This window comes from Tamandua tetradactyla, chromosome 2 (assembly GCF_023851605.1).
Source record: "Tamandua tetradactyla isolate mTamTet1 chromosome 2, mTamTet1.pri, whole genome shotgun sequence".
NCBI classification, from domain to species: Eukaryota; Metazoa; Chordata; class Mammalia; order Pilosa; family Myrmecophagidae; genus Tamandua; species Tamandua tetradactyla.
This window is the reverse complement of record NC_135328.1, coordinates 11,283,707-11,310,826: the sequence shown is the minus strand read 5'-3', so window position 1 is coordinate 11,310,826 and position 27,120 is coordinate 11,283,707. Positions and strand designations below refer to the sequence as shown.

Below are 27,120 nucleotides of genomic sequence, written 5' to 3'. Positions count from 1 at the left end.
GGATAACCTTTTGAGTCTGTTTGAAATCTTTCAGCCACTGAGACATTTTTTCTCATTTCTCTTTTCCCCCTTTTGGTCAAGAAGGTTTTCTCAATCTCTTGATGAGAAAACCTGTCTCATCCTGGGATTTCTGTCCCGCATTGCCAGGGAGATTTACCCCTAGGGGTCATGTCCCATGTAGTGGGGGAGGGTTCACGTGCCGCCTGGTTGTTAGAGAAAGAGGCCACATCTGAGTGATGAAAGTTCTCTGGAGGTGATTCTTAGGCCTAATTTTAAGTAGGCTTAGCCTGTCCTTTGCATGAATAAGTTCCATAAGGGCAAACCTCAAAATTGAGGTATCTGTCTATGTAATTGGCTGTCCCCACTACTTGCGAGAATATCAGAAATTCTCAAAGTGGAGAAGTTGGGTTTTTCCTTTCTCCCCAGTGCCCCAAGGGGACATTGCAAATACTTCTTTATTCACTACCCAAATTACTGTGGGATATATCAGGGCATCATACTAACCAACACACCCTATTCAAGATTCCATGTATTTACGGTGTTCAGTTAAACTGACTATGCAAGTGAAATTAGGAAATGCGCTACCCAAAATACACATTTTGCACCAAGTAAACATCTCTCCCTTTGGTCTCACACAAAAGTTTTAAGATATGAATGATATCTTCGATTCCTGGTGTCTGCCCATACAAAAAATATATATATATTTGGATGATATCATCCTTTACCCTGTATTCTGATTTACCTTAGTCCTGTCCAGATCAGCTTCATTCATATCTCTAGTGAAGAGAGATCCCTTTTTCACCTTTTTACACGGTTCCTGTATGTGGTATTGCTGACTTTCATAGCTTCAGAGCTCTAATTCTGAGTCTCAGGTGTCACATAAATATCTGAAGTTTCTGAGAATGACCAGGTTATAAACAGTTAGTATTTCAGAGTTTAGAAATAACAGTTATAACTCCTGAATATAATGATTGCTGTAAGAGTTTACAATCTAGTTCCTTTTACAGTATGTCCCAACTTGATAACCCATGCTCTCGACTTCAGTCCACCAAGTGTTTATATTATTGTTAGTCCATATAAGTGAGGCATGATAATATTTGTCTTTTTGTTTCTGACATTTCATTCAACATACAGTCCTCAAGGTTCATTCACCTAGTTGAATGCCTCATGACTTTGTTCCTTCTTGCAGCCAGTCAATGTTTGTTATATGTTAAACCACAGTTGCCCTTTCCATTCCTCAGTCATTGTACCCTTAGAGTGCCTCTGTCCATTGTGGATTGCAAACACTGCCACCATAAACACCAGTGTGCAAATGTCCATTTGTATCTCCACACTCAGTTCCTCCAGGTATCTACTGAGCAGCGGTATTTCAGGATCATATGGCAACCTCACCCCTAGCCTCCTGTGGAACCATTACACTGCCCTGCAAGGGGCTGCACCTCTCATTTCCCCTACCGATAGTTAATAGGTTCATCTCTTTCTGCACATTTTCTCTAGCACTTATTTCTCTCTGTTCATTTTTAAACAGTTTTATTCACACAGCATACAATTAAATCTAAGTGTATGGAAATGTCTTCACCACCATAACCTATCTGAAGATATTTCCTTTTCTTCCACAAAGAACCATATCCCTTCCCCAAGCCTGTTGACAATTAGTTTTAGCATAATGCCTTTGTTATACTCAGTGGAAGCATATTACAATGTTACTATTGACTGTAGACCCTCGTTTGCATTGATTGTACTTTTTTTCATATGCCGTAAATTTCCAACACCCTGAAATAATGACATTCATTTGTTCTCCTTCATGCAAAACATTTTTTTATTTGTACATTTAATCACCATCATTGTCCACTCTAGACGTGCATAAACTATACCATCTCAGTCTTTATCTTCTACTTTCCTTCTGATTTCATGCGTGACCCCACCCTTCTCCATCTACCATCTATCACACTCACATCCAGCTTCATTCAGTATTTATATTATTGGGCTACAATCAGGTAGTATTCTGCTATCCATTTCTGAAATGTTATAGTCAGTCCTGTTGCACAATCTGTATTTCTTCTGCACCATTTGCCCAATATCTATGCTGTTTCTATATCCTGATAGTCTGTGTTTTTTAACTTCAGTTCTCCAAGTTCACTCATAAATGTCAGTTAATATTAGTGGGACCATACAGTATTTGTCCTTTAATTATACAATTTTCACTCAGCATAATGTCCCCAAGGTTCAACCACATTGTTACTTGCTTCATGACTTTATTCTGTCTTATCAGTTGTGTGATTCCATTGTATGTGTATGTCACAGCTTGTTTAGCCACTTATCTGTTGATGGACATTTAGGCTTTTTCTATCTCTTGGCAGTCATAAAGAATGCTGCTATAAACATTGGTATGCAAATATCCATTTTTGTCCTTGCCCTCAGGTCCTCTGAATATATACCTAGTAATTGAATTGCTGGATCATATCACAGTTCTATACTTAGCTTCCTAAGGAACTGTGAAACTTCCCCCCACCCCACCCAGGTTGTATCATTTTACATTCCCTCTATCAGTGGATAAGTGTGCCTCTTTTTCCTCATCCTCTCTAACACTTGTCATTTTTTGTATTTTCAATAATAGCCATTCTAGTAGGTGTCAGATGATACCTCATTGTGGTTTTGATTTGCATTTCCCTAATAGTAAGTGAAGTTGAACATCTTTTCATGTGCCTTTTAGCCATTTGTATTTCCTCTTCTGAGAAATGTCTGTTCATATTTTTTGCCCATTTTTAAATTGGGTTGTTTGTCTTTTTTGTTGTTGAGTTGAAGAATCTCTTTATATATTCTGGATATTAAACCCTTATCTGATATGTGTTTCCAAATATTGTCTCTCATTGCATAGGCTGCCTTTTTACTTTCTTGACAAATTTCTTTGATGTACAAAAGTGTTTAATTTTGAGGAGTCCCCATTTATCTATTTCTTCAATGCTCATGCTTTGAGTTTAGGGTCTAGGAAACACCCTCCTATTACAGGTTTTATTTTCTTTCCCTACGTTTTCTTCTGGAAGTTTTATGGCCTTAACTCTAATGCTTAGGTCTTTGATCCATTTTGAGTTAAAATTTGTATAGGATATGAGATATGGATCCTCTTTCATTCTTTTGCAGTTCTCCAAGCACCATTTATTGAAGAGGCCGCTGTGTCCCAGGTGGGTAGGCTTAACTGACTTATCAAAGATCAGTTTTCTGTAGACAAGAGGGTCTATATCTGAACACTCTGTTTGATTCCATTGGTCGGTATATCTGTCTTTCTGCCAGTACCATGCTGTTTTGACCTGTAGCTTCATAATGCTTTCAAGTCAGGTAGTGTACGACCTCCCACTTCATTTTTCTTTCTCAAGATATTTTTAGCTATTCAGGGCACCCTTCTCTTCCAAATAAATTTGGTTATTGGTTTTTCTATTTTGCAAAATAAATTGTTGAGTTTGTAATTGGTATTGCATTGAATCTGTATATCAGCTTGGATAGAATTGACATCTTCACTGTATTTAGTCTTCCAGTCCATGAACATGGTACTAGGTCTTCCATGATTTCTTTTAGCAATTTCTCGTGGTTTTCTGTGCATAGGTCTTTTGTATCTGTAGTTGAATTTATTCCTAAATTTATGATTCTTTTGGTTGCTATTATAAATGGATTTTTTTTCTTTATTTCCTCCTTAGATTGCTCATAACTAGTGTATAGAAAAGAAACACTGCTGATTTTGGGGTGTTGATCTTACACCCTGCCACTTTGCTGTAGATTTTTTGGAATTTTCAACATATAGTATCATATCTGCAAACAGTGAGAGTTTTACTTCTTCCTTTCCAGTTTGGATGACTTTTTTATCTTTTTCTTTTTTAATTCCGCTGGCTATAACTTCCAGCACAATGCTGAATAATAGTGGGGACAGTGGGCATCCATCCTTGTCTTATTCCTGATCTTAGATGGAAAGATTTCGGTCTTTCCCCATTGAGAATGATGTTAGCTGTGGGTTTTTCATATATTCCCTTTATCACATTGAGAAAGTTACCTTCTATTCCTATCCTTTGAAATGTTTTCATCAAGAAAGGAATTTGAACCTGTCAGATGCCTTTTCTGCATCAGTCGAGATGATCATGTGGTTTTCTGGTTTGATTTGTTGATAACAGTGTATTACATTAATTGATTTTCTTATGTTGAACCAGACTTGCAAAGCTGGAATTAATCCCACTTGGTCGTGGGTATATTTCTTTTAATGTGCTGCTGGATTTGATTTTCAGGTGTTTTTTGAAGATTTTTGCATCTAAATTCATTAGCGATATTGGTCTGTAATTTTCTTTTCTTGTAGTATCTTTGTTTGGCTTTGGTATTAGGGTGATGTTGGTTTCATTGAATGAGTTAGGTAGCTTTCTCTTCTCTTCTATATTTTTTGAAGAGTTTAGCAGGGTTTGTATTAATTCTTTCTTGAATGTTTGGAAGAATTCACAAGTGAAGCCATCTATCTGGTCCTGGACTTTTCTTTTTGGGGAGCGTCTTGATGACTAATTCAGTCTCTTTACTTGTGATTGGTTTGTTGAGGGCATCTATTTCTTCTTGTTGGTTGTTCATGCCTTTCTTGGAAGTTTTCCATTTCATCTACATTGTCTAGTTTATTAGCTTGCAGTTGCTTATAGTATCTTCTCACTACCTCCTTTATTTCTGTAGGGTCAGTGGCTATGTCTGCTCTTCCCTTTCTGATTTTATTTATTTGCATCTTTTTTTTTTGCCTTCCTAGCTAGGGACCTATTGATTTTATTAATTTTCTCCAAAGAACCAGCTTCCAATTTTGTTGGTTTTCTCATTCTCAGTTTCATTTCTTTCTGCTCTAATCATTATTTTTTTTCCTTTGTTTGCTTTTGGGTTAGTTTGCTGTTCTTTCTGTAGTTCTTCCAAGTGATCAGTTAATTCCTTGATTTTTGCTCTTCTTTTTTAATATGGACATTTAAGGCAATAAATTTGCCTGTTAGTACTGCCCCTGCTGCATCTCTCTCTCTCTCTCTTTTTTTTTTTTTTGGCATGGGCAGGCACTGGGAATCAAACCTGGGTTTCCGGCACGGCAGGTGAGAATTCTGCCACTAAGCCACCGTCGCACCACTCACATCCCTTAAATTTTAATACATTGTGATTTCATTTTCATTTGCCTCAAGATATTTATTGATTTCTCTTGTAATTTCTTCCTTGGCCCACTGGCTGTTTAAGAGTATGTTTTTTAGCCTCCATGTGATTGTTGATTTTCTGGCCTTCTGCCTGTTACTGATTTCCACTTTCATTCCATTATGACCTGAGAAAGTGTTTTGTATGATTTCAGTCCTTTCAAATTCGTTGAGACTTGCTTTTTGACCCATCATATGGTCTGTCCTTGACTGATCCATGAACTCTTGAGAAAAATGTGTATCCTGCGGTAGTGGGGTATAATGTTCTGTAAATGTCTGTTAAGTCTAGTTCATTTATTGTATTATTCAGATTCTCTGTTTATCCTCTGTCTAGATGATCTGTCCATTGATGAGAATGGGGAATTGAAATCTCCCACTATTATGGTAGAGGTGTCTGTTTTTCCCTTCATTGTTGTCAGCGTTTGCCTCAGGTACTTTGGGGCACTGTAATTTGGTGCATAAGTATTTATGATTATTATGTCTTTTTGTTGAATTGTTCCTTTTATTATACATAGTGTCCTTCTTTGTCTCTTTTGTTTTATATTTGAAGTCTAATTTGTCGAATATTAGTATAGCTACTCCTGCTCTTTTCTGATGGTTGTTTGCATGCAATATCTTTTCCCAGCCTTTTACTTTCAACCTGTTTTTGTCCTTGGGTCTAAAATGAGTGTTCTGTAGACAACATATAGATGAGTCCTGTTTTTAATCCATTCTGTCAGGCTGTATCTTTTGATTAGGGAGTTTAATCCATTAACATTTAATGTTACTACTCTAAAGGCAGTACTTCTACCATTTTGTCTTTTGGGTTTGTGTCATAATCTGTTTTGTTTTGTTCTTTTTTCTCTTTTTACCTTTAGTAATAGTCTTCATATCTACACTATTCTCCAGATTTCTTTCTCCTTTCTTTTCTTATCTGCCTGTAGCGCTCCCTTCAGTATTTCTTGGAGAACCAGTCTCTTGGTCACAAATTCTCTCTGTGATTATTTTTCTGAAAGTATTTTAATCTCTCTTTCATTTAATCTCAAAACTGAAGGACAGTTTTGTTGGATATAGAATTCTTGGTTGGCAATTTCTCTTTTAGAATCTTAAATATATCATACCACTGCCTTTTCGCCTCCATGGTTTCTGCTGAAAAATCCACACTTGGTCTTATTGGCCTTCCCTTATATGTGATATATTGCTTTACTCTTGCTGCTTTCAAAATTTTCTTTCTCTTCATCATCTGACAGTCTGATTAGTAAGTGTCTTGCTGTATGTCTGTCTGGATCTATTCTGTTTGTGGTATGCTGTACTTCTTGGATGTGTAATTTTGTGTCTTTCATGAGGGATGGGAAATTTTCAGTGACTGTTTCCTCCATTAGTCTTTCTCCTCCTTTTCCCTTCTCTTCTCCTTCTGGGACATCTAGTACACATATATTCATGCACTGCATGTTGTCACTAAATTCCCTGAGACCCTGCTCATATTTTTCCTTTCTCTTCCTTATGGTTTCTTTTGTGTTTCAGATTTCAGATGTCCAGTCCTCTAGTTTACTAATCCTTTCTTCTGTCTCTTCAAATCTGTTGTAGGTTTCCATTGTTTTTTTTTTCATCTATACTGCTATGCCTTTCATTTCTGTAAGTTCTGTGATTTGCTTTTTTAAAGTTTCTATTTCTTCTTTTTGTTCACTCAGTATCCTCTTTATATCCTCCTTCAGCTCGTTGGTTTGATTTTTGATGACATTTTCTGTTGGCAGCTAGTGGTGGAGACTCAGTAAGTTGGCTATGAATCAAAAACTCAAAGCATTGGCATGCTGTGCTTATCAGACAAGTGAGCAGACCACTGAGGCAAGGTTCTTAAGAAAGTTTATGTCACAGTCTGAAACTGTTGTCCCTGCAGTTCCCGATGAGATGTTTAAAATATTTTTGTGTTATGAGAACTTGGTTTAAACATTAAGTGCTTACCTATGCAGTATGCAGAAAAAACTTAGAGAATTCTTGGTTAAAATACAACTTTACTTTCTGTTGATCTAAAGAATAAATATGTTGTAATAAGGCTGTTTGTGGCTCTTGTCTCAATGAAGACTTGAATCCCCTGACCCCACTTTTCTACTGTGTCTTATTTTTCTTCATCTAGTGCTGTGTCCATTTTCTTTCTCTGTCTCCAGGAAATCCCAGGCAATTTTCCACATCTGTTCGAACATCCTCAATTAGTTGTTTCAACTCCTGTATCTCATTTGAATTGTTGGTTTCTGTATCTCATTTGAATTGTTGGTTTGTTCTTTTGACTGGTCCATATCTTCGATTTTCCTAGTATGACTCATTTTTTGCTGGCAGCTAATCATTTGATTTCCTTAATTAGTTTATTCTGGAGATTGTTTTCACTCTTTTACCTAGGATTTTCTTGCCTGATTGCTTTCAGGTTTTCCCAGACTGGACTGGCCTCCTCTCAGGAGGAAAGAGTAGCCAGCATCAGTTTCCCCTGAGAGTGAGACCCGGACTTTCCAATGAAACCTCTGGACTCTGCTTTTCCTATGCTGCCCAACATATGGCGCTTGTTAGCCTGTAGCTTCCCACTAGAGTAATGTAATGTGCTGCCTTTAACTTCAGCAGACTCTCCCTGCAGGGGCGCGGTTGAGACAGAGGAGAGGTTGTAAACTGGCCTGAATTGGTTCAGTTTTCCAGTCCCTGGGGCCTGAGTTCCTTGAAGGCATTCCACTTGAGCTGGGCCCCACCTTTGTCTTGGGGAAAATACACACTTTAGGAATTAACTCCTTTCACCTGACTGGTTACTTTATCTCTTAGACAAGCTTTTGCCCTTGTCTGGGGCAATGCTGGGGCCTGAGAAGGCTTCCAGTTCTATCTAATGAGCTGTTAAGTAGTAGAAATAAAGCAAAAAAAAAAGCCTTTTCAGAGCAGGACCCCTGCTCCTCTCATTTGTCAATGAAAAGGTTAAGGTGGTCCGTGGCTCTGTGTATCTCCAGGCTCTGTATGCCCCCCCTTTTAGGGCCCAGCCCTTTTCTAGTATGTTGTGCTGTCCGACTCAAAAAACTGTTTTGTTTTGTTTTTTTTTCAATCAGCCCCACCTCTTCTCTGTAGGTACAGAAAGTTCTAGTACCTTTAATGCTTATTCCAGGTTTATCTGTCCTGGGGGCTTATTTTTAGTTGTCAGAATTTGTTAATTAATTCTGCACTTGGAGCTTGGTTGAACTCAACCCTTGCTGCTAGTAAAGTCTGTTTCCTTTACCCTCAGGGAACTAGCGTGCTGCAACTGTGGGGAAGGGGTGCCAGCCTTCTGGGGGACTTACAGTTCTGTGTGGGGTCTCAGCTGGTCCACTTGGTCTAGGCTGGTGTATGCTGTGTGTCTAGTCACTTATGTGGCCCCAAAAGTTGTTCTGTACTGTTCGTAGCTATTTACTAGCTGCTCTGGAGGATGAACTAAATTTCACCTCACTAAACCACCATCTTCTTTCTTTATTCTTTTAAAAAAATTTATGACATACTTTAATGATACTGATAGGTATAAGGAATGATAATACTAGATATTCATAGACTTAACACTCTAACAAATCCTAACTTGTTATATTTATTTTGTATCTTTTTTTTTTAATTCAAGTTATTTTATTGAAAATAATAAAATCATAGTTGAAAATATGATGGGGACACAAACGAAATAGAAGGCAAGATAGACAGTAAAGACTGAGATGGTATATAATCTATTGACTAAATTGGATTATAATGATAGTGACTAAATGTACAAATTTAAAACATGAGGAAAAAGAAAGGAATGTTAATACTGCAGGGTGTTGAAAATAAATGGTGATTCATATTTTAAAACTTTAACTGAATGTGTGAGACTAAAGCAAAAATGTTTTAAAAAATATCAAGTAATGTTAAAAGGCTTACAACAAAAAAAATAGGTGCTCCTACTTAACTCATTCTGGTAACATTTAACTCATTCTGAATTTTGTGTTCATAATTTGTAAGTAATATGGGTATATGAATTTCTCTCTTGGTCTACCCAGAAGTTTTGAGTGTTGACTTTTTTTTGCTTTAATGTGTATTTTTAGTGAGAAATCTTCACACACATACAGTCCATACATGGTATACAATCAGTGGCTCAAGGTATCATCATATACTTGTGTATTCATCATCATGATCATTTTTAGAACATTTGCATCACTCTAGAAAAAGAAAGGAAAAGAAAAACTTATTCGTCCCATACCCCTTACTCCTCCCTCTCATTGACCCACCAGTATTTCAGTCTGTCCAATTTTTTACCCTTTATTCCCCCCCCATTATTTATTTATTTTTATCCTTCTTTTATTACTCATCTGTCTATACCCTGAATAAAAGGAACATCAGACATAAGGTCGCATAGTAAAAGCTACATAGTTATACAGTTGTCTTCAAGAATCAAGGCTACTGGACACAGCTCAATGGTTTTGGCTACTTCTCTTTAGTCACTCCAATATACCATAAACTAAAATGGGTTAACTATACAATCCGAAAGAATAACCGTTAAGATAACCTCCTGTCATATTTTTTCTCATTTCTTTCTTCCCTGTTTTCGTCAAGAGGGCTTTCTCAATCCTGGGCCCCCAGCTCATCCCAGAAGTTCTGTCCCACGTTTCCAGGGAGATTTACACCCCTGAGAGTCATGTCCCACGTTGGGCGGCGCGGGGGGTGTGGTGGGGGTCTTAATAACATTTTGTTTAACCTAGAATATAATGATTGTTTTAAATATTTTTATGTTTACTTTAATTTCTTTTAAATTTGAAGCCTCATAACCTCCAACAGTTTGTAAAACTCCTCTCAGTATAATTTCCTGCACAGTCATATGTGATAGATATTCCATCTGTTCCGTGTTTTTTTTGGAAACATTTTTTTTGCCACCTTCTGTCTTTTCTTAATCTGCCGATTAGATATGCTGCAATACTGTAATCCTAGAAATATCTGTTTCCTGGGTCCCATAAGGTACCCATTTTTTAGTGTGTACTCTGGTTTTGCTGAGGCATATTCATATTAAAGAAATTTCCATGCGCTTACAGTGAATGAATTGGTTGTTAAAGGTATAAATGGAATATATGGTGACATATACAAATATAAAAATTATTCTCTCTACTTTTATGCATGTTTAAAATTTTCTATAATTTTCAAAATGATACCTAGAAGATAAAATTTTTTAAGATCTTCATTGAAATTGTCTTTTTTCTACCATCATGTGTAATCCATTGGCTGGGTGAAAGGTTCAGGTTTGAAATACTTTTCACTCAGAATTTTGAAGTCATGACTCTATTGTCTGTGATGTTCCAGTGATGCTATTCAGGGAAGTTGCTACCATTTTCATATTTTATCCTTTCTGTTGTCTGATGGTTAATTTCCTCTTCTCTGGGGACTTTTAAAATTATCTTTTTATATGTTCTAAAACTTTGTGATAACATATTTTGGTGTCTTTTTCATAATTGTTCATGCTTCTTTGATACTTGGCTTCATCCTTTAATTGTGTGCAATATTCTTGCATTGTTCCTTGGTGATGGCCTTTATTCTGTTTTCTCTCTTCTCTGGAATGCATGCTAGTTGTATGTTAGACCTATTAGGTTGGCTTTTCTTTTTCTTTTTTTTTTTTTTTTTTAATTTTCTCTCCAATTTTCATTTCTGTCATATGCCGCCCTTAGGAGTTTATTAGCTTTATTTTCTAACCATAACACTTTTTAAAATTTCAGTCAGCATTTTAAAGTTCTAATAAGTGCAAATAGTAACCTTGAAGGAATGAATTATATTTCTTAATTGGAACCCATGTGTGTGCAAGTACACCTTGTTGCCTGGTGGACTTCTCGTAACTGTTGGGGATTCAGTAGTTGTGAATGTTGTCCCCAGGGGTGGTTTTCATACTTCTTGCTGGGTGATGGCCAAAGGGTTTCATAGGAAGGGGAGCTTGCCATTTTTTGTGCAGACTTTCACATAATCCCTACAGTTTCAGCACCAAGCTTCATTCCTGTGCTTCTTTGTGCCTATGGTGTCTAGTTCTCAAGCCTTGACTAAAATTTCTGCAGAAACTATAGAAATTTCTTTGGAATAGGTTAATGGTTGGTCAGTATGAGGTGGGAGAGGGATGACGTAGTTTTTTCCTGCTCTTTACACAGATTCTAAAACAGTTGTCCTCTTTTTGGCATCTGCCACATTTCTCTCTTTTAGGAACCTGGTCCTACTGATTTCTGAGCTCTTCTGCAGTTCTGTGTCTTTTACAAAGGGAATTTATTAGGTTACAGATTTACAGTTCTAAGGTCATGAAAATGTCCAAATTAAGGTATCAACAAGATGATGCCTGGACTCTAAAGAAAGGCCACCAGCATCTGAAACGCCTCATTCAGCTGGGAAGGCATGTGGTGGCATCCTTGCTCCTGGTTCGTTGCCTTTAGTTTCTGATACCAGTGGCTTTCCCTCTGTGTCCTGCGGGTCTTCTCTTAGCATTTCTTGAGCATTTCTCTTTCTAAACATCTGTGGGTCCTGTCTTGATTTCTCTGGGACAAACTCTGGATTTTATCTCTTAGGTTAGTGTCTACTAAGGCATTTTCTGTCTCCCAAGTGTCCATACTTTCTCCAGAATGTCTCCCTCATAAAGGGCTCCAGCAAGCAGATTAAGACCCACCTGCAGTGGGAAGTATCACATCTTCATGGAAACAACCTAATCAAAAGGTCCCGCTCAACAATAGGCCTGCCCCACAAGATTGGATTAAAAGAACATAGCTTTTCTGAGGTACATAACAGTTCTAAACCAGCACACCGCCCTATTTCCCTTTGTCCTGTACCCAAATTAGCTGTATTCTATAGTTGAGTGTATCACTTTTATACTTTTATTGCATATATTGTATTGCTAATATATTTTAATTTAAAGAAATGATGTGCTGAACATAGTTCACAGCTTGCTTTTTTTGCTTGTCATTGTTTTTGTGATTTTTCTTTGTTGATAGTTCATTCAAACTGTTTTATTCATTGTATGATCAGATTTGACTCATTTTATTGAAGGGCATAAACTTTATTGACAGCTTTTTTTTGGTTTGTTTGTTTGTTTGTGTCTTTTGTTTTTTTTCTTTTTCCTTTTCTTTTTTTTATTATTATTTTTATTTTTTCTCTATATTAACATTCTATATCTTTTTCTGTTGTTTTGCTAGTTCTTTTCCTAAATCGATGCAAATGTACTAAGAAATGATGATCATGCATCTATGTGACGATGTTAAGAATTACTGATTGCATATGTAGAATGGAATGATTTCTATTGACAGCTTTTTGTTATCACAAACAATAATGTTCTTCTCATGTGTCTTTTAAGAATGTATATGCAATACACATCAACAAAGGATTGTATCTAGAATATATGAAGTCTCCTAAAAAGCAAAAAGAAAGACAAAAAGTCCAAAAGAAAATGGGTAGAAGGGTATAAAAAGTAATTTTTAAAAGAAACCACAGTATCCAGTAAACTTATGAAAAGAAGCTCAGCCTCACTATTGAGCAGGCAAATGAAATTAAGTCAAATGAACATCTGATTGGCAAAATATTTTTATTTTAGAGTTATTAACCTTGTGTTTGTGATATAGGTTATTATTCATCTTACGCATTCTGTTGTATGGCATCACCTTGGAGACATTTTTCCATGAGTCTCTGGCTTCTGTCTGTACAGGTTATCCTAACCTGCTTAACAGAAGTCATGCTGGAATTTCTGCGCTCCTAGGTTTGGTATGGTTTCTTGGATCTTATTATGTTTTTATGCTATTTCCCCCCCTTTTATTTCCTGAAGGGTATGCTTTAGTAGAAGTCTTTGAGCCTTTAAAATTTGAGCCTTGAAATGTATGGAAATGTCTTTGCCTTCCATTTGTCATTTAGCCAAATATGGAGCTCAGTGTTCAGAATTATCGTTTTATCTTAGGTTTGAAGGTGCTAGTTATTTGCTCTTCTAACCCAGGGTTGATGATGAAGGAATGAGTCTGGGTTAATTTTTAAAAGCCTATTTATTTCAAAATAATTTTAGATTTACGGAAGAGTTGACAGATATGGTATCTCTAAAGACCTCTTGTTTTCCGTTTTCATAGCCTCTTGTTCCTGTAGCTTCAGTTTCCTTGATGATACAAATTCTTTTAATTTTTTTAGTTCTTTGATCATTTTATAGATGATACTACTGGTTGTGGTCTTTCTCAGTCATATTTATGCAGTTTTTTTTAAAGAATTTTGGCTATTGGTTGTTGTTTGTCCATTCATATTTAAGAATAAATGATTATTAGATTAAGTGACTTACCTTTCCTTGACTGTTATATAGCAGGTTCTGTTCCTGCCATACTCCCCTGAATGGAGAAGCCAACTTTGTAGGGACTTTGGGTGGGGTGTGGACACTTGACAAGTTTTATAGAGACAGATAAGTAACTGTTAAACTCTATATAGTAATACTGCTTTTGCTGTATCTCACAGATTTTGTGTTTTAATTTTTATGCAGTTCAGAATTTTTTAATAATTTAAAATTTCTTTTATGATTTTTGTCTCTGAACCATGGGGTTTTAGGAGATTAATTTTCAAATACTTGAGTAATTTCCAAGTATGGATTCTTTATTTCTAATAACTCTGATATGGTCTTTCTGGATAAATGTTCCCTGTGAATTTGAGAAATATTTTGTATTGTGCCATTATTGGATGTTATGTTCTATAAATGTCACCTAGTCGGTTGTTAGTGAAGTTCATGTCTTCTCCATTTTTTAAAAATTTTCTATCTACGTTACATTGATGACTGAGAAAGGACAGTTGAAATCTCCTAAGTATAATTATGGTATATCTACTTCTTGTTTTCGTTTCTGTCAGTTTTTGCTTCATGCGTTTTTGATGCTCTGTAGGTTTATACACATATAAGATTATGTTTTCTTGATTAACTGACCCATGTTCTTGTTCCCTGGCATACTCTTTGTCTTAAAGTTAATTGCTTTGATATCAGTGATTGGCCCTTCTCATTTTATAGTTTTTGTTAGATTATTTTAGACAGTTTATGCTTAATATAACTGTTGCTCTTGCTCTGTTTTGAAAGATCTTTTTGCTGGTAATCCTGCTTATAGTGTTCTAAATTGACAGTTTTTTCAAGCAGTGCCTTGAAGATTTCAGTTCACTGTTTCCTGGTTTTTGACAAGAGCTCTGGTGTAGTCATACCTTTGTTTCCCTATATTTAATGTGTTTTCTGTTTTTTAGTTATTAGAGTTTTCTGTTTATTAATAGTTTTCAGAAATTGGATTGGGGAAGTGCCTGGGTATAATGTTCTTTGTATCAAATCTGGAAAACCTCTCTGCCATTCTTTCTTCAGATGCTTTCTCTCCACCCACCCCTTCTCTCCTCACCTGGGCGTCCAGGTTCTGCTCATTTTTTCCCCAATGTTTAGTCTTTGTGCTACATTTTGGATAGTTTGTATTCCTGTGTCTTTCAAGTTTATTGATCTTCTTTTCTGCAGGGCCCAATCTGTTAGTCATATCCAGTGAATTGTTCATTTCGCATCATGTATTTTTCCAGCAGTTTTTGTTTGTTTTTTTTCTTTATTTTCCATTTTAAAATTTTCAGTGTTTGTGTTTTCCTTTAAATATCTGCACGTATGTATTATAGCTTTTTTAAGGTCTTTGCCTACTAATTTTATCATTTGAGTTATAATCCTCTTCATTATGGTGTTACAATCTGTGTTTTTTATGTTTTTGTAATTTTTGATGAGATTTTGGACGTTTGAAGTGTTGAGTTTTTGAGAGTTGGAATTTTGTTGGCATTCTTTTTATTGTTGTTGTTAGGGCAGGTCTAGAGTAACTCCCCTCTAGGCTCCTTTAGCTTTCTGACAAAGGCATCACCCATTTTGGCAATTTTTATTGATTGCCCCAGGCATTCAAAGAAATTTCTCTACTCTGGCTGTCTGAGGTTTAAACAACTTTCATCCTCACCCTCCCAACTTCAGGCTCACTCTCAGCTAAGCAAAACTTAGCAAAACTGCTCTCAGTTCTCATTAGCCTTATAGAGAAACTGCCTTCAGGCTTGAAGTTAGTGAATGCAGGGTCTGGTTTGAACCCTGCTCTCAGGTGCCCTGGGCCTATAGTGCCTGTTTTCCCAGTGTCTGAAACCAGGTGTTTTATTTATTTAGTCCAGTTTCTAGTTGTTGTTTGTGGCAGAAAGACAAACTCTGTACCATTTAGTACTTTATGACTCAAATTGTCACCCGTTTTTGTTGTAGTTTTTGTCCATCGGATTTCAGTTTTGTTGTCTTAGTTGCTCTGGGTTTTTATGGTTGATTTGGAGAGATGACAAGGCTGTCATCGTTGCCTTTTTATTTTCCCATGATCCCTCATATCTTCTTTGTAAAGGCTAAATAAGCAAGTGGTTTTCTTACATTTGACTAACAGTTTATTTTCATTTAGTGCTTTATGTAGGAGTTGTTCAGAAATTAATTTTTCCTCGTTCTAAAGTATTTTTATTCAGTTTTCATTGACTGTATATTCACCTCTCTTATAGGACATGCTGGTGTGTCTGCAAATATGATGAAGAAAAGGACTTCCCACAAGTAAGCAATTCTGCACCTTGTTTTTCGAAATGCTGTGTCCCTTCATTTCCAAGGATACAAGCCCACCACCTGTGTCCTGTCGGTGAGGGGCTCCTTAGCACATAGGAGGAGGGGTGTCACATAGCCTCCACGCTATGTGTGGGTGTAGGTAGTGGTAGTAATCATATTCCCTGTCTGGTCCCTTCTTTTATATAGCCCAGGCTTAAAAGTGCACCTGAATATTCCTTTAGTCTTTAAAAGCCTGGGAGTTAAGCCTGTCCTGATGGAATTAAATACCAGTTGTCAGGAGAGTAGCAAGCAGCACATCATGAATAAATAACTTTTACCTTCCCTCCTTGGGAAGCTTGCACAGTCATGACAGGCAGTGTTCCTTTCCTCTATCTTAGGTTGGAGGCTTCTTAAGGACACAGACCATCCCTGCTGGGAGGACCTGTCCAGTACTCTGCCTGGCACTCCCTGCTTTATAACATTTTTAAATGAATGAAAAGCTTGTAATTACAGAAAGCATATTTATGTCAAAAACTAACTAAATGTCACGCATTTAAAGTGACAAATATGTGTTAAAATCCTACATTCAGTAGGCACTAGACTAAAATACAAAGTCACTCTTTTTTTCTCTGAAATCTTTTTTTTGCCTGGCATAGTTTGATCCAGAAAGAGTATCAGGACATTATCTTAAATTATGTAATGTTTCTTCTGAGCCAGAAGTTTAAGTCCTTTAAAGATGATTCCCTTAACTTCATAACAACTTACAGGAATAGGTGCTCTTGTCATCTGAGGAAGGATGACCATGAAAAACAGCTCTCCAGTGTAGCCCTGTAACTTCTCCTCAAGCACCAGAGGCAATTGCAAGTGGATTTCTCACATTCTTATAAACATATGGGGCTTAATGCTTGATCACAGTCACAGGTGCTGCAATCACCCAGCCCAGTGTTTGCTGAGGCATTTCACTCACTCCTTGGAATGCCCTTACATGCCTTAATTGAAGACAAGGTAGGATAGAGGTGAGACCACATTTTTGTTTTTTTAAAGTTTTTTCCATAAAAATTAATTTGTAAGAAGGGCTCCATGCTGAGAAGGTGAGTACACTGACAGGACTAAACTGAAACCCAGACAGGTTACCTTGCTCTAAAGTCCTAACAGTTGAGTTCAGGCAAGTTTCCCAACCCCAACCCCGAGACCAAGCTCCTGGTAAAGGTTGCCTCTCCAGTATGTGTCCTTTTCAAAGCTCTTCTGTTTAAATGAATACATGGATATATAATGTAAATATTTCTAATACTCAGTTTAAGAAATGACCCAGAAAGAAAAAATGTGAAGGTAAACTAAGTATACCCTTGTATCCCTGAGATTTAATGGAGTATATTTCAGATTTCATTCATTTGCCTGCCATCCTCACAGTTTTGCCCTATCCAGTGACCTAATAACTTACATAATATATCTGTACCCATTACCATATTATGACCATAAGTGGTAAACCATCTCTTGCCATAAACAGAAGGTAATAATAAAAATAGAAATATAAGCCATAAATATTAGGTAATGATAAAAACTTAAATCCAGGGGTAGGAGGGCAGTATTAATATGCCAAAACTAAAGCAGTACACTCAAAACAAATTTTTGCCAATTAGGTTAAAATGAAAGACTTCAGAATGCTAATGTGCGTCCTGTTTATCCATCCTTATGTATTTGCAGATAGCTATTATTAAAAGTTTGTTTTCTTAGGATTAGAGGCATTCATGGATTTGAGTAATGGGCCTCATAGTGGTACCTTGTACAAGAAAGATTTCATGTCTTTCCTCCTAAGCAGTATTTATTGCTCACAGGTTTGATGAACTGGTTGTACTCTTTTCCTAAAAATGAGAAATGAAAACATAATTGTTAACATTTTAAAATGTTGATAGGTATGCCAGCTAAAAGGTTCTATCCCGTATGTCCAGTGCTGTGGGAAGTGCTTTGTAACAGGAGACTGAAGAACTAGACGCCTTAAATGTGTTACTGTGTAGCAAAAGGAGAAGTTAAAATAAAAGGAAAAGCTTTAAATCCTACTTTTCCTCATGTTCCTATTTTTTTAATATTCTTTTTTCAGTATTCAAATTTGAAAATGAATAGAGGGGGAAAGAAGTAGAAACAGAAGTTTCCATATACAGAAATGGTGTTATATTTGCCTTTACATAGGAAGTGAGCTTTTGTTGTTGTTTTTAAGTAAATAAAAATAAATTTAAGTGATTTCTGTGTGTGGGGCAGTGTGCTGTTCTTTGTTGTCAAGCCTTTTTTCTGGTCTTTCTTTGAAGTTGTTTGGGAAATGTTTCTGCATTGAAAGTACAATTAGGGGAGGAGAAGAGTCTAGGATGAATTTAGTTTAGTTACCAGGGATTGTTTGTTTTAGCTTTAAATGTAAATCTGTTTTGTTTTCTGATTTGAATAGTGAGCAGATTTCCATTTAAAGGTACTCTTGAAAGGGCTAACTTGTACTTTAGTATATTTCTCACTAGACCAGAAAGTGGATCAACCTCTACTGATCACTGTATAGATCCATTTCCAGAGATGTTTCTTGTATTTTATAAACACAAATGCTATTCATTAACAAATAATATTGTACACATAATCATCGTAATTTCATGGTAAAGTCTCATTTAGTTTTCATGATAAACCTGTGAAGTAGGAACCATGAGCCCTTTTTTATAGATGAAGAAACTAATGCACAGGGAGACAAGGTCCTACAACTAATAAGTGATTGAGCTAGGATTCAAAAACAGGACACTGATTCTAGAACACATTATTAAACTACCTTACCATATTTACTGAAACATATGGTTTGTTAGTTCATGTCTGGAAAAATGGAGCATCTCAGGCATATGCATGCAAGTTAGAACATGCCTCTAAATGCAACAGTGATTTTGCAATCTTGAATTTGTCAAAACATGTAATAGTTTTTAATCAGTGTACATAAACTGTTATTCATGCCAGTGAAAGTATGTGATGCTTTGGAGAATCTGTCATGGAAATCTCCGGTATTCTCAGAGAATGCATATGACAAAAGTATCATTTTGATTTAACTAATTTTTTCTTCTAAAAGCTGTTGAGACAGTAAACTTTTATACATCAAAGTTACAAATAGAATAGTAAAGGGCATCAGTGATTAATTTATACAACAAGGTGCATAGTATGACAGGCAGCTGCTAGTTCATAGTGATATTCTGATGGTTGAAAATTTAAGAGGTGTGGGGTCTTTACATATTGACTTTCAAAAGAAGACATTTAAATGCTGGTGAGGAATAATTGCCAATTTAGGCTACTGAGGAGTTGTTCAACCCAGGCTTTTCCTCCCTTGACAACAAAATAATTAGAATGGTACTCTTCAGAATTTTGTTTGAAGTGTTGAGCAAAATACATATATGTCACACTTGACCCTTTTCGCAACATGGATATGCAGAAGTTAGTTTTTGGTCTAAATCAGTGCTACCTGAGGTGTGGCCCATGGGTCAACAATATCCACATCACTTGAGAGTTTGTTGGAAAGTTTTTGGTTCCTCTCTAGACCTGCTAATCAGAATTTGTGGGGGTAAGACTTAATATCTTTGAATGAGCTCTCCAAGTTATTGTTACATGTAAAAGCATTCTGTTACTGGAAGTAATATCTTAGGGACACAGTCAAGTTGTGTGGAAATTAGTACACAAAATAATAGCATTTAGAGATAGTTGTGATGCTGTGTAACTGACCATTTACTTTCGTTGACACTGCATGGAGAGCTCTTCTTAGATTCTGACAGATAGCACTTCATCTCTAAATATCTTTTAGTCTGTTTTTTTCCTTGACCCTTTTGTTTTCTGCAAAGCACTACTTTCTGAAGATAAGTAACAAATAAAGAAATCAGACATGTTTATTCCTGGTTTCTCTACTTTTATCACTTGGATTGTTTGAATCATGACATGTAGTTTTTTTGCAGTTGTCTCTAATTTAAGATTTTCTAGATTGAATTGTATTGGTATCTGTTTTACAGTGTTGGTCTTTGGGAAGGGATGTTACTAATTGCTGTATAATGGTTCCTTAAGAATGCTTTAGATATTTTTCCAAGAAAATATGAGAGGATTGAATGGCTTCTCATAGTACACATATCCAGGGATTTACCATTTTAAATTTAAAAATACATATTTTTTAATTTATTAATCACACTTCTCTATTTGTAATGATTTTAGGTTAAAGTATCCAGTAATGACCAAAGGATGTTTGTTTTAATTTTGTATCTTTTAGTAATGTGACGTGTTCTAATACTTGGCTTTTATGTATACTATTTCAATTCACATACAGCAAACTTTTTTAATAAAAGTTTTTCTTGTTGATATTTTTAATCCTGTTCAACAATCAGAAGTTAAATTTCTTTGAAGAACTTGCCTAATATATAATTTTTAACTTTTTACTGTGGATTTTAATATATCACAAAAATAGTGAGAATAGTTATTTAATAAATCATGCATCCCTATCATCTAACTTCAATAATTATTGATATTTTTCTAAGTATTAGATGTTCTTTTTGCAAATTGTTATTTAGGAAGATTCTCAACCTGTCTTCAAGTAGATGCTAGTTGAAAGGGCTTAAACCAAGTTATTTATTTACAGGTTTATGTATTTTCTAGACTCTTAATACTGGGGTTGGCCTGATTTTTTAAAAATACTCTTTGTGGGGAAAAAAAAAAACAAAAAATCGCTCTTTGTAAACTCTGTTTGCAGAGTGATTAGGGATTCAGGGCCCAATAACTGAAAAACTTGACTTTAGATTTTAAAACGTTTTTACTTTCAGGATTCATTGGGGAGAGACTGTCTTTGTAAAAACTTAACTTTGCTTTTTCTGCTTTTTCTGTTATCTTATGTTCTTCATTAAAGGTAGAAATGGCATCTATATTAAATATTGTTAAATTCTTCTTTTAGAAGTAATGAAACGATGTTCTAAAAGTAGAGTTATTCTTGACCAAAAAAGGCACTAGAAATAAAATGTGAAAATTGGCATTAAGACATGAATCTATTTTATAAAGCCTATAAATTTATAAAATATCAATCTATTAATACCATTCTTTGTAGAATTCTGGCATCAATTACATTAATTGAGCAGCAGTTAAATTATAAGACATCTTGAAAGTGCAGGTAAACACATGGTAAGAAAACTGAGTTATTTTTAATGCTTTCATCCAAAGATAACAACTGTTAATAATTTAATGTATGTATTTTCAGTCTTTGCTACACAGTTACTGTATGGATAATTGTGCATACAAGTTCTTCTCAGGGTCATGTTTTCAACATTTGTGAACTTTTAAAAATGTCTTAAAATTCTTTCCCATGATTTAAAAAGCTATATAGTTATTTCATCACATACAGTTGTATTTTACTTATTTAATTAGTAGTACCTATGTTAAACCTTTTCCCCCAGTTTTCCTTGTTATGAACAATACTCACAGAATTATAGTATCTATATCTTTGTGCATGTACATTATTTTCGTTCTGTAAATTCCTAGATGTAGAATCACTGGGGCATATGGTAAAGCTTTGGGCACATATTGCCAAATTGTTCCCTAGGAAAGTTGTATCTGTTCTGTGAGCAGACAAAAAATAGTACCTTACCATAACTTGTATTAGAATAAATCATCAGAATTTGCAGTGTGGGTATCTGTTGATGTAGAAAGTCCCATCCTACCAGCAAACCAGTACAGTGTGAAATTTCTGAAAGATCTAGAGCAGATAGGAACAAATTTACATCAAAACTAAGCTGGGCTGAGAAACTTACAGCTACTTAGAGCTGTAAAAGAAGACTATCAAAATGATATTCAAAGCAGATAAATATGGTCAAGTTCAGAGGTAGCAAAGGGCTAGAAAGTGGAATGAGGTGAGGAAACAGCCTGAAACAGAAGATACTGGGCTTACTTCCCCTTGACTTAAGGCCGCTTTTCACTTCCTGCTTGCTGTACGGTAACCTGGATCTTGGCTGACGCATTCAGAACCTGCCATTATTGATAAGAGACCAAGACTCTCACTTGGGCTGAAAAAGTACACTGCAGCTAAAAATACCATTTAATCTTGACTTGCATACATGAACACCAAAATTCCTAAGTGTCTAAGGAAACATCAGTAAAGTCATTAAATACAACAGAAGAACTAACCAGTAATCACCAAACAAGTAAAGAAAGCTAGCGCTCAGAATGGCACCAGACTAAACACAAAGAAGACCCAGCCCCTTAAGAGTTAATAGAAGACTCAGGAAAAAAAAATTGAAAAGAAACGATCAGTTCTTAAAATACTACTTGAGTAAGATATTCAGTAGATAGGCTTAAGTAGAATTTTACCTAACTCCAGAAAAATTGAAGTAAGGGTTTCTGAAAGATGAAAAGTTTGAGAGGGGAGTTGACTCATGGAGGATAGATCAAGAAACCCTGTAGTCCATCTATCTAGTAAGGGTTTTGAACAGAGAATGGAGGTGAAAAATCATCAAAGAATAAATTTGGAAGATAATTTTGTATACTTATCTTTAGAAGACCAGCTGCTAGTGAGGGGCAATTAAAAAGCACGTCATAAGTCGTGGTGACTTTTCAGAACTCCAAGAACAATGAAAATCCTTAAAAGAGGAAAAGATAGGTTACTGTCAAAGGAACAAGGATCAGATTGGTATCTGATATCTGCCAGTGGTGGATGAGAAGATGAAAATACTGTTTTCCCTAAAAGTACTGAAAGGGAAAAGATTTTGAGCCTGATTTTGTATACCTAACAAATTCAGGGATGAAGGCAAAATCATTTTGAGGCTTGCAGGAATTCAGAAAGTTTGCATTTATCAACCCTATCTAAGTCACCAGAAGATCGATCTAGGAAAACAATATACATGAGAAGAAAAGGGAGGGAAGTATTAGGGAGGAAGCAACACCAAACTGTTTCTTACTGATATCTAAATAAAAGAGTTGCTAAAAATTATTCTTAAGAAGGTTGCAAAATGGAAGCATCAATATCAGTAGCACAATGGAAGTGGCCAGGTAAGGTTACTTAAAATTTATGAAGTTATTTTTTTTCTTTTTCCCTCCTCCTCCTCCCCATTTGGCTAAAGGTTTTTTGTTGTTTTGTTTTTCATCTTAATTGAAATGGGAAGGGAAAGTATGGTGTCGGCCCCAGCCTTAACTGGCTGGGAGTCCTATTCCTTGGCTCTCCCAGACAAAGAATTGAAACTCAAGGTTGGGAGAGCAGGTGGTAGTTATGTTAGCCCCAGCCTTACGTGTCCGGGAGGCCTGGTCCTTTACTTGCCAAGACAAAGAATTGAAACTTGAGTCAAAGTTGGTAGAACAAGGTGATTTATTAAAAGCAGCGAGTAAAGGGAGGAGAGTATATCCTAAAGAAGAGCGGGCTCAGTTGGTGAAGAACCAGACTGGCCTGGGTTACCGTTTTATGGGGCCAGCTGATGGTAGTAATGTGCACACATTACTGGGGACTTTGTTGGGTTTTTTCCCTTCCGGCTTTGTTTCTTGCTTTAACAGAATGTTCTGACTGCACTTTGCTCAATCGATTTAACCATTTAGCAATCAGAAAAATGTGGTATGTTCTAGCCTCCGGGGAGCAGCCTGGTTCCCTTTTTCCCATGAAGTGGGCTCATGACTACCTAACAATAGGCTTTGACTAAATTTTACTAGAAAAATATAAATTTTAGTTTATTGCTTGGAAAGTTATTATTGGGAGACTAAAAATAAGGTATATACTTTCCATTAGAAATTGCATTTGGTGCAAAGAAACGTTATTCTACCTATACAGATAAGGTAGATAGAAAAAGGAAAAACGGCAAGGAAAAGGGAAAAAAACCCAACAAAACACAAAACAAAATGTCAAGAGTAAGATTAGGGATATAATTTATCACAGTGAAAATTAATGATTAAAATTCCCCTATAAAAGAAAGAAAATAAAATATACCTAAAAAGAAGGATCCTATGTGTTCAGAAGTAAAGGACACGGGAGCCAGTTTGGAAAGGATTCTTGCTGGCCAAATTTAAATCCATTGCAATACTCACAAAAGGGTGGTAAACCTTATTTATAAGTAAATAACCAAGTGTCTACCTAACCTCTTAAACAGAAGTGCAGGTGGCTGCTATTTACAGAAGAATGCCAGCTAATAAATGTGAAAGGATGAATGATTGAATTAGAAAATCAGTATCCAGAGTCAGTTGCTCTTTTTTATTATTATTGGCTAAATTTATATTGGTTTTATTGAGAATCAAAGTAATAGAAAAATTCATGCCACTGAAACTGGAAAAGAACCTTTTTGCAGCAAAGTTATATTTGCTGCTGAATGTCTATGTAAATTACAAAATGGTATGATTGAATTCTTTCCTAAACAAGGCTTGGGAGCCAGTCTAAAGCTTTTACTTAAGGGTGATTGATGCCAATCAAAAGTGGTGGGTTCTCTGCCCAATGTGCTCAAATGACCAATGAATTGTTGGATTATTTATTTTCTAGGAATATACTCAACAGACAGATTCAGATCATGGCCTTGAATCCCAAACAGAATGGTGTTCATAAACAGAATGCGAAGAGGTCAGAGCAAAGGGGGATGTTTTACGTTGCACCTGGGCCTCATTCCCAGGTCCAGGGACTCTTGAACTGCCTTTTCTACTTCCCGCCCCACCTTTTCCTTGCTGACCCACTCATCTTCACACTTTCTCTCTTTGAAATTTTTAAGGCACTGAGGGGCTAGGGTGCTTGCAGAAAACAGAAAAACCTGATTGCCGAGTGTCTAAGCTAAAAAAAGAGGCTCAATGATCTGTTTACCTGTCATGCTGGGACTCCAGAACTTAAGGCAGTCAGATTCCTTCTTAGGAACCTTGGTCCCTTCTGGGGGTTGCCAAATTGATAAGTAATCAAAAGTGGTGAGTTCCCTGCTTTTTGAATTGGTGCATTCAAATGACCAATTCTTGGGGCACCACGTTTCAAAGAGAAAGAGTGTATTGCTAGGTGGGAAACGAGATCACATGGCCTATGGGCCTAAACATCTGTCTCTCCAAAGTGCAGTTACTCTGATGGTTTATAGTGTCAAAAGATGTGTTGGTGGATAATGAATACAGTAGTTCAAGGTAAGGAGATTAGAGATGCTTTGAAATTGAGATAGGTTAGTTCTGGGCTGACTCAAGGCCCTTCATTAATAAACATTAGGAGATGTCTTTAGTGACCATAAGACTCTAAAGTTGAAAAAAGGATAAGTGAGGATCAGTCCCAAGGTTTTTACCATAACAAGATAAAGGCTATATAGTTACACAATCATTATCAAAGATCAAGGCATCTGGATTACAGTTCAGAGATATCAGATATTTCCCTCTGTCTATTCTAATGTACAGAAAGTAAAAAGAAGTATCTATGTAATTCAGTAATCATAAACATCTTTATGGGATTCACCATAAATCCCATCTTCTTGGTTACAAAAGTCTGAAAGGAATCTGACCTAGTACAGAGGGTGAATCACTAAGAATTTGGCTTAATGATCAAAAGAAGATAAAAATTGCTTGTCTAGTTGAAGTAGAAACTAAGGTTAAAAAAGATTCCTATGTTCTTTTCTAAGGGATAAATGTATTTGCCTTCACTGGCCATTTTCCTACAGAGGGCCAATTGGATGTAGTTCCATATTCCAAGAGATACAAAGATCTTTTGATTGTGGGTATTATTGGTCATTAGATCCGTGTATATTTCTTCAACAATCTTCATTAAGTTTTACATTGCTCATTCCTTTTAGGGTGTTTTGTTTTGTTTTGTTTTAAGATAATATGTTTTGATTCCTTACTTGGAATAATTATTGAATTTAGATTTTTATTCTAATTTCCTTCTCTCCTAATTTAATATCCTTTTGTACAAGTTTAGGAAGGGTATCAGCAAGCAAATTCTGCTTTCCACATTCTTTCCTCCCATTTTGAAAGTTGAATCTACATTATTAGAGCATATAACAGTTATATGCTGCTGTTGCTTTTCCACATCATTTGTCTTGATTTTGCAGTTAAATGTATTTCTTGTTTACTATCAGTTCTTTGCTGAAACTTCTGCAGGTGTTCCTTGATTATCTGCAGTTCATTGTCCTATAAACTTTTTTTTAGGTAGCATTTTTGAGGACAATATTACCTGAATTCTTACATTTTCATAATAATATTATCTGTGTCCTTTATATTTGAAGGTTGTTATAAAGTCTTCGGCTCACATTTTCTTTTCCCTAAGACCCTTGTTTCCTGGTATAAAATGGCACTATCAGATCCTACTTCTCAACAATAGAAAGTTAGACAATCCAATTTTAAAAATGTACAAAAGACTTGTATAGACATTGCACCAAAGAAGAAATACAAATGGTTGAAAAAGCGCATGGAAAGATCCTCAGCTAGCCGTTAGGTAAATGCAAATCAAAATCACGAGATATCTTTTCACATCCAAAATGTCTGCTATTAAGAAAAAAACAGATAACTACAGGTGTCAGAGAGGATGTGGAGAAATAGGAACACTCATTCATTGCTGGTGGGAATGTAAAATGGTACAGTCGCAGTGGAAGGCAGTTTTGGCACTTCCTCAGGAAACTGGTAATCCCGCTACTAGGTGTATTCCCAGAAGAACTGAATTTAGGACGGAGCAACACAGTGACCCCTGTTCTAGACAAAGGATTATAATTAATAGTACTAGAATAAAAATGTTCTTTCATGAATTATACCAAATGTACAACACTAATACAAGGTGTTAATAGTATGTGAGAAAAAAATCTGTTGTAAACTCTAGACAATACTTAATATTTTAAGCTTTCATCAATTTTAACAAATGTAACTACTGTTTAAAAATAGGACAATTACTAAAAAGTGCTATCAACAATGGTAATATGTTCCAGGACAGTGCAAGGTGCAGATAGTGGTATGGGAATCCTGTATTTTTTGCATGATTGTTCTGTAAAGCTACAACTTCTCTAATAAAAAATTTTTAATAAAGTCACGTTCAAAATCTCATTTTCTTTCTCTTATACATTATTCAGCCCTCTTTCCTGGATGCTCAAAGGATTTTCCCCCCTTTGAATTCCTCTTGTTTTACTGGAATGTGTATTAGTGTTTTTGTTCTGGGTCAATTTTCCCAGAGTGCTTTGTGTACATTCACGTCTTTTATTTCAGCAAAGTTTGCTTGAATTACTGTTTTTAGTATTCTTTTCTGTTTCTTGATTTTATTTTTAGTTGCTCCTGTTACATTTAAGTTGAATTTTCTGCAGCTGTCTTATATCTGTCACCATCTTTTAATTAATTATTTCTGTTTTCCATCTTCTCTCTGGCATTTATTTCCTTTTTGTAATGCTTCCATGATGTCTATTTTTTGCTCTCATATTCTTCTAGTTTAGTGTTGATTTCTGAAAAAAAAAAATTTCAGAA

The 27,120-nt window shown here is 35.8% G+C and overlaps 1 protein-coding gene across 10 annotated transcripts in view; it reads left to right on the top strand.

Annotated features, from left to right (window-relative positions):
* Positions 1-27,120, top strand: part of SPIN1 (spindlin 1) — a 102,986-nt gene that overhangs the window by 63,796 nt on the left and 12,070 nt on the right. For 6 of the 10 annotated variants that reach the window (XM_077139561.1, XM_077139570.1, XM_077139564.1 and 3 more), the window contains 2 exons: positions 15,678-15,726; positions 24,203-24,280. In XM_077139561.1, the coding sequence (XP_076995676.1) occupies positions 15,678-15,726; positions 24,203-24,280 (127 nt within the window). Of the gene's footprint in view, positions 1-15,677; positions 15,727-16,481; positions 16,731-20,803; positions 20,878-24,202; positions 24,281-27,120 lie in introns of those variants that run through there. The other 4 variants (XM_077139573.1, XM_077139582.1, XM_077139575.1 and 1 more) reach the window with 3 other exon arrangements.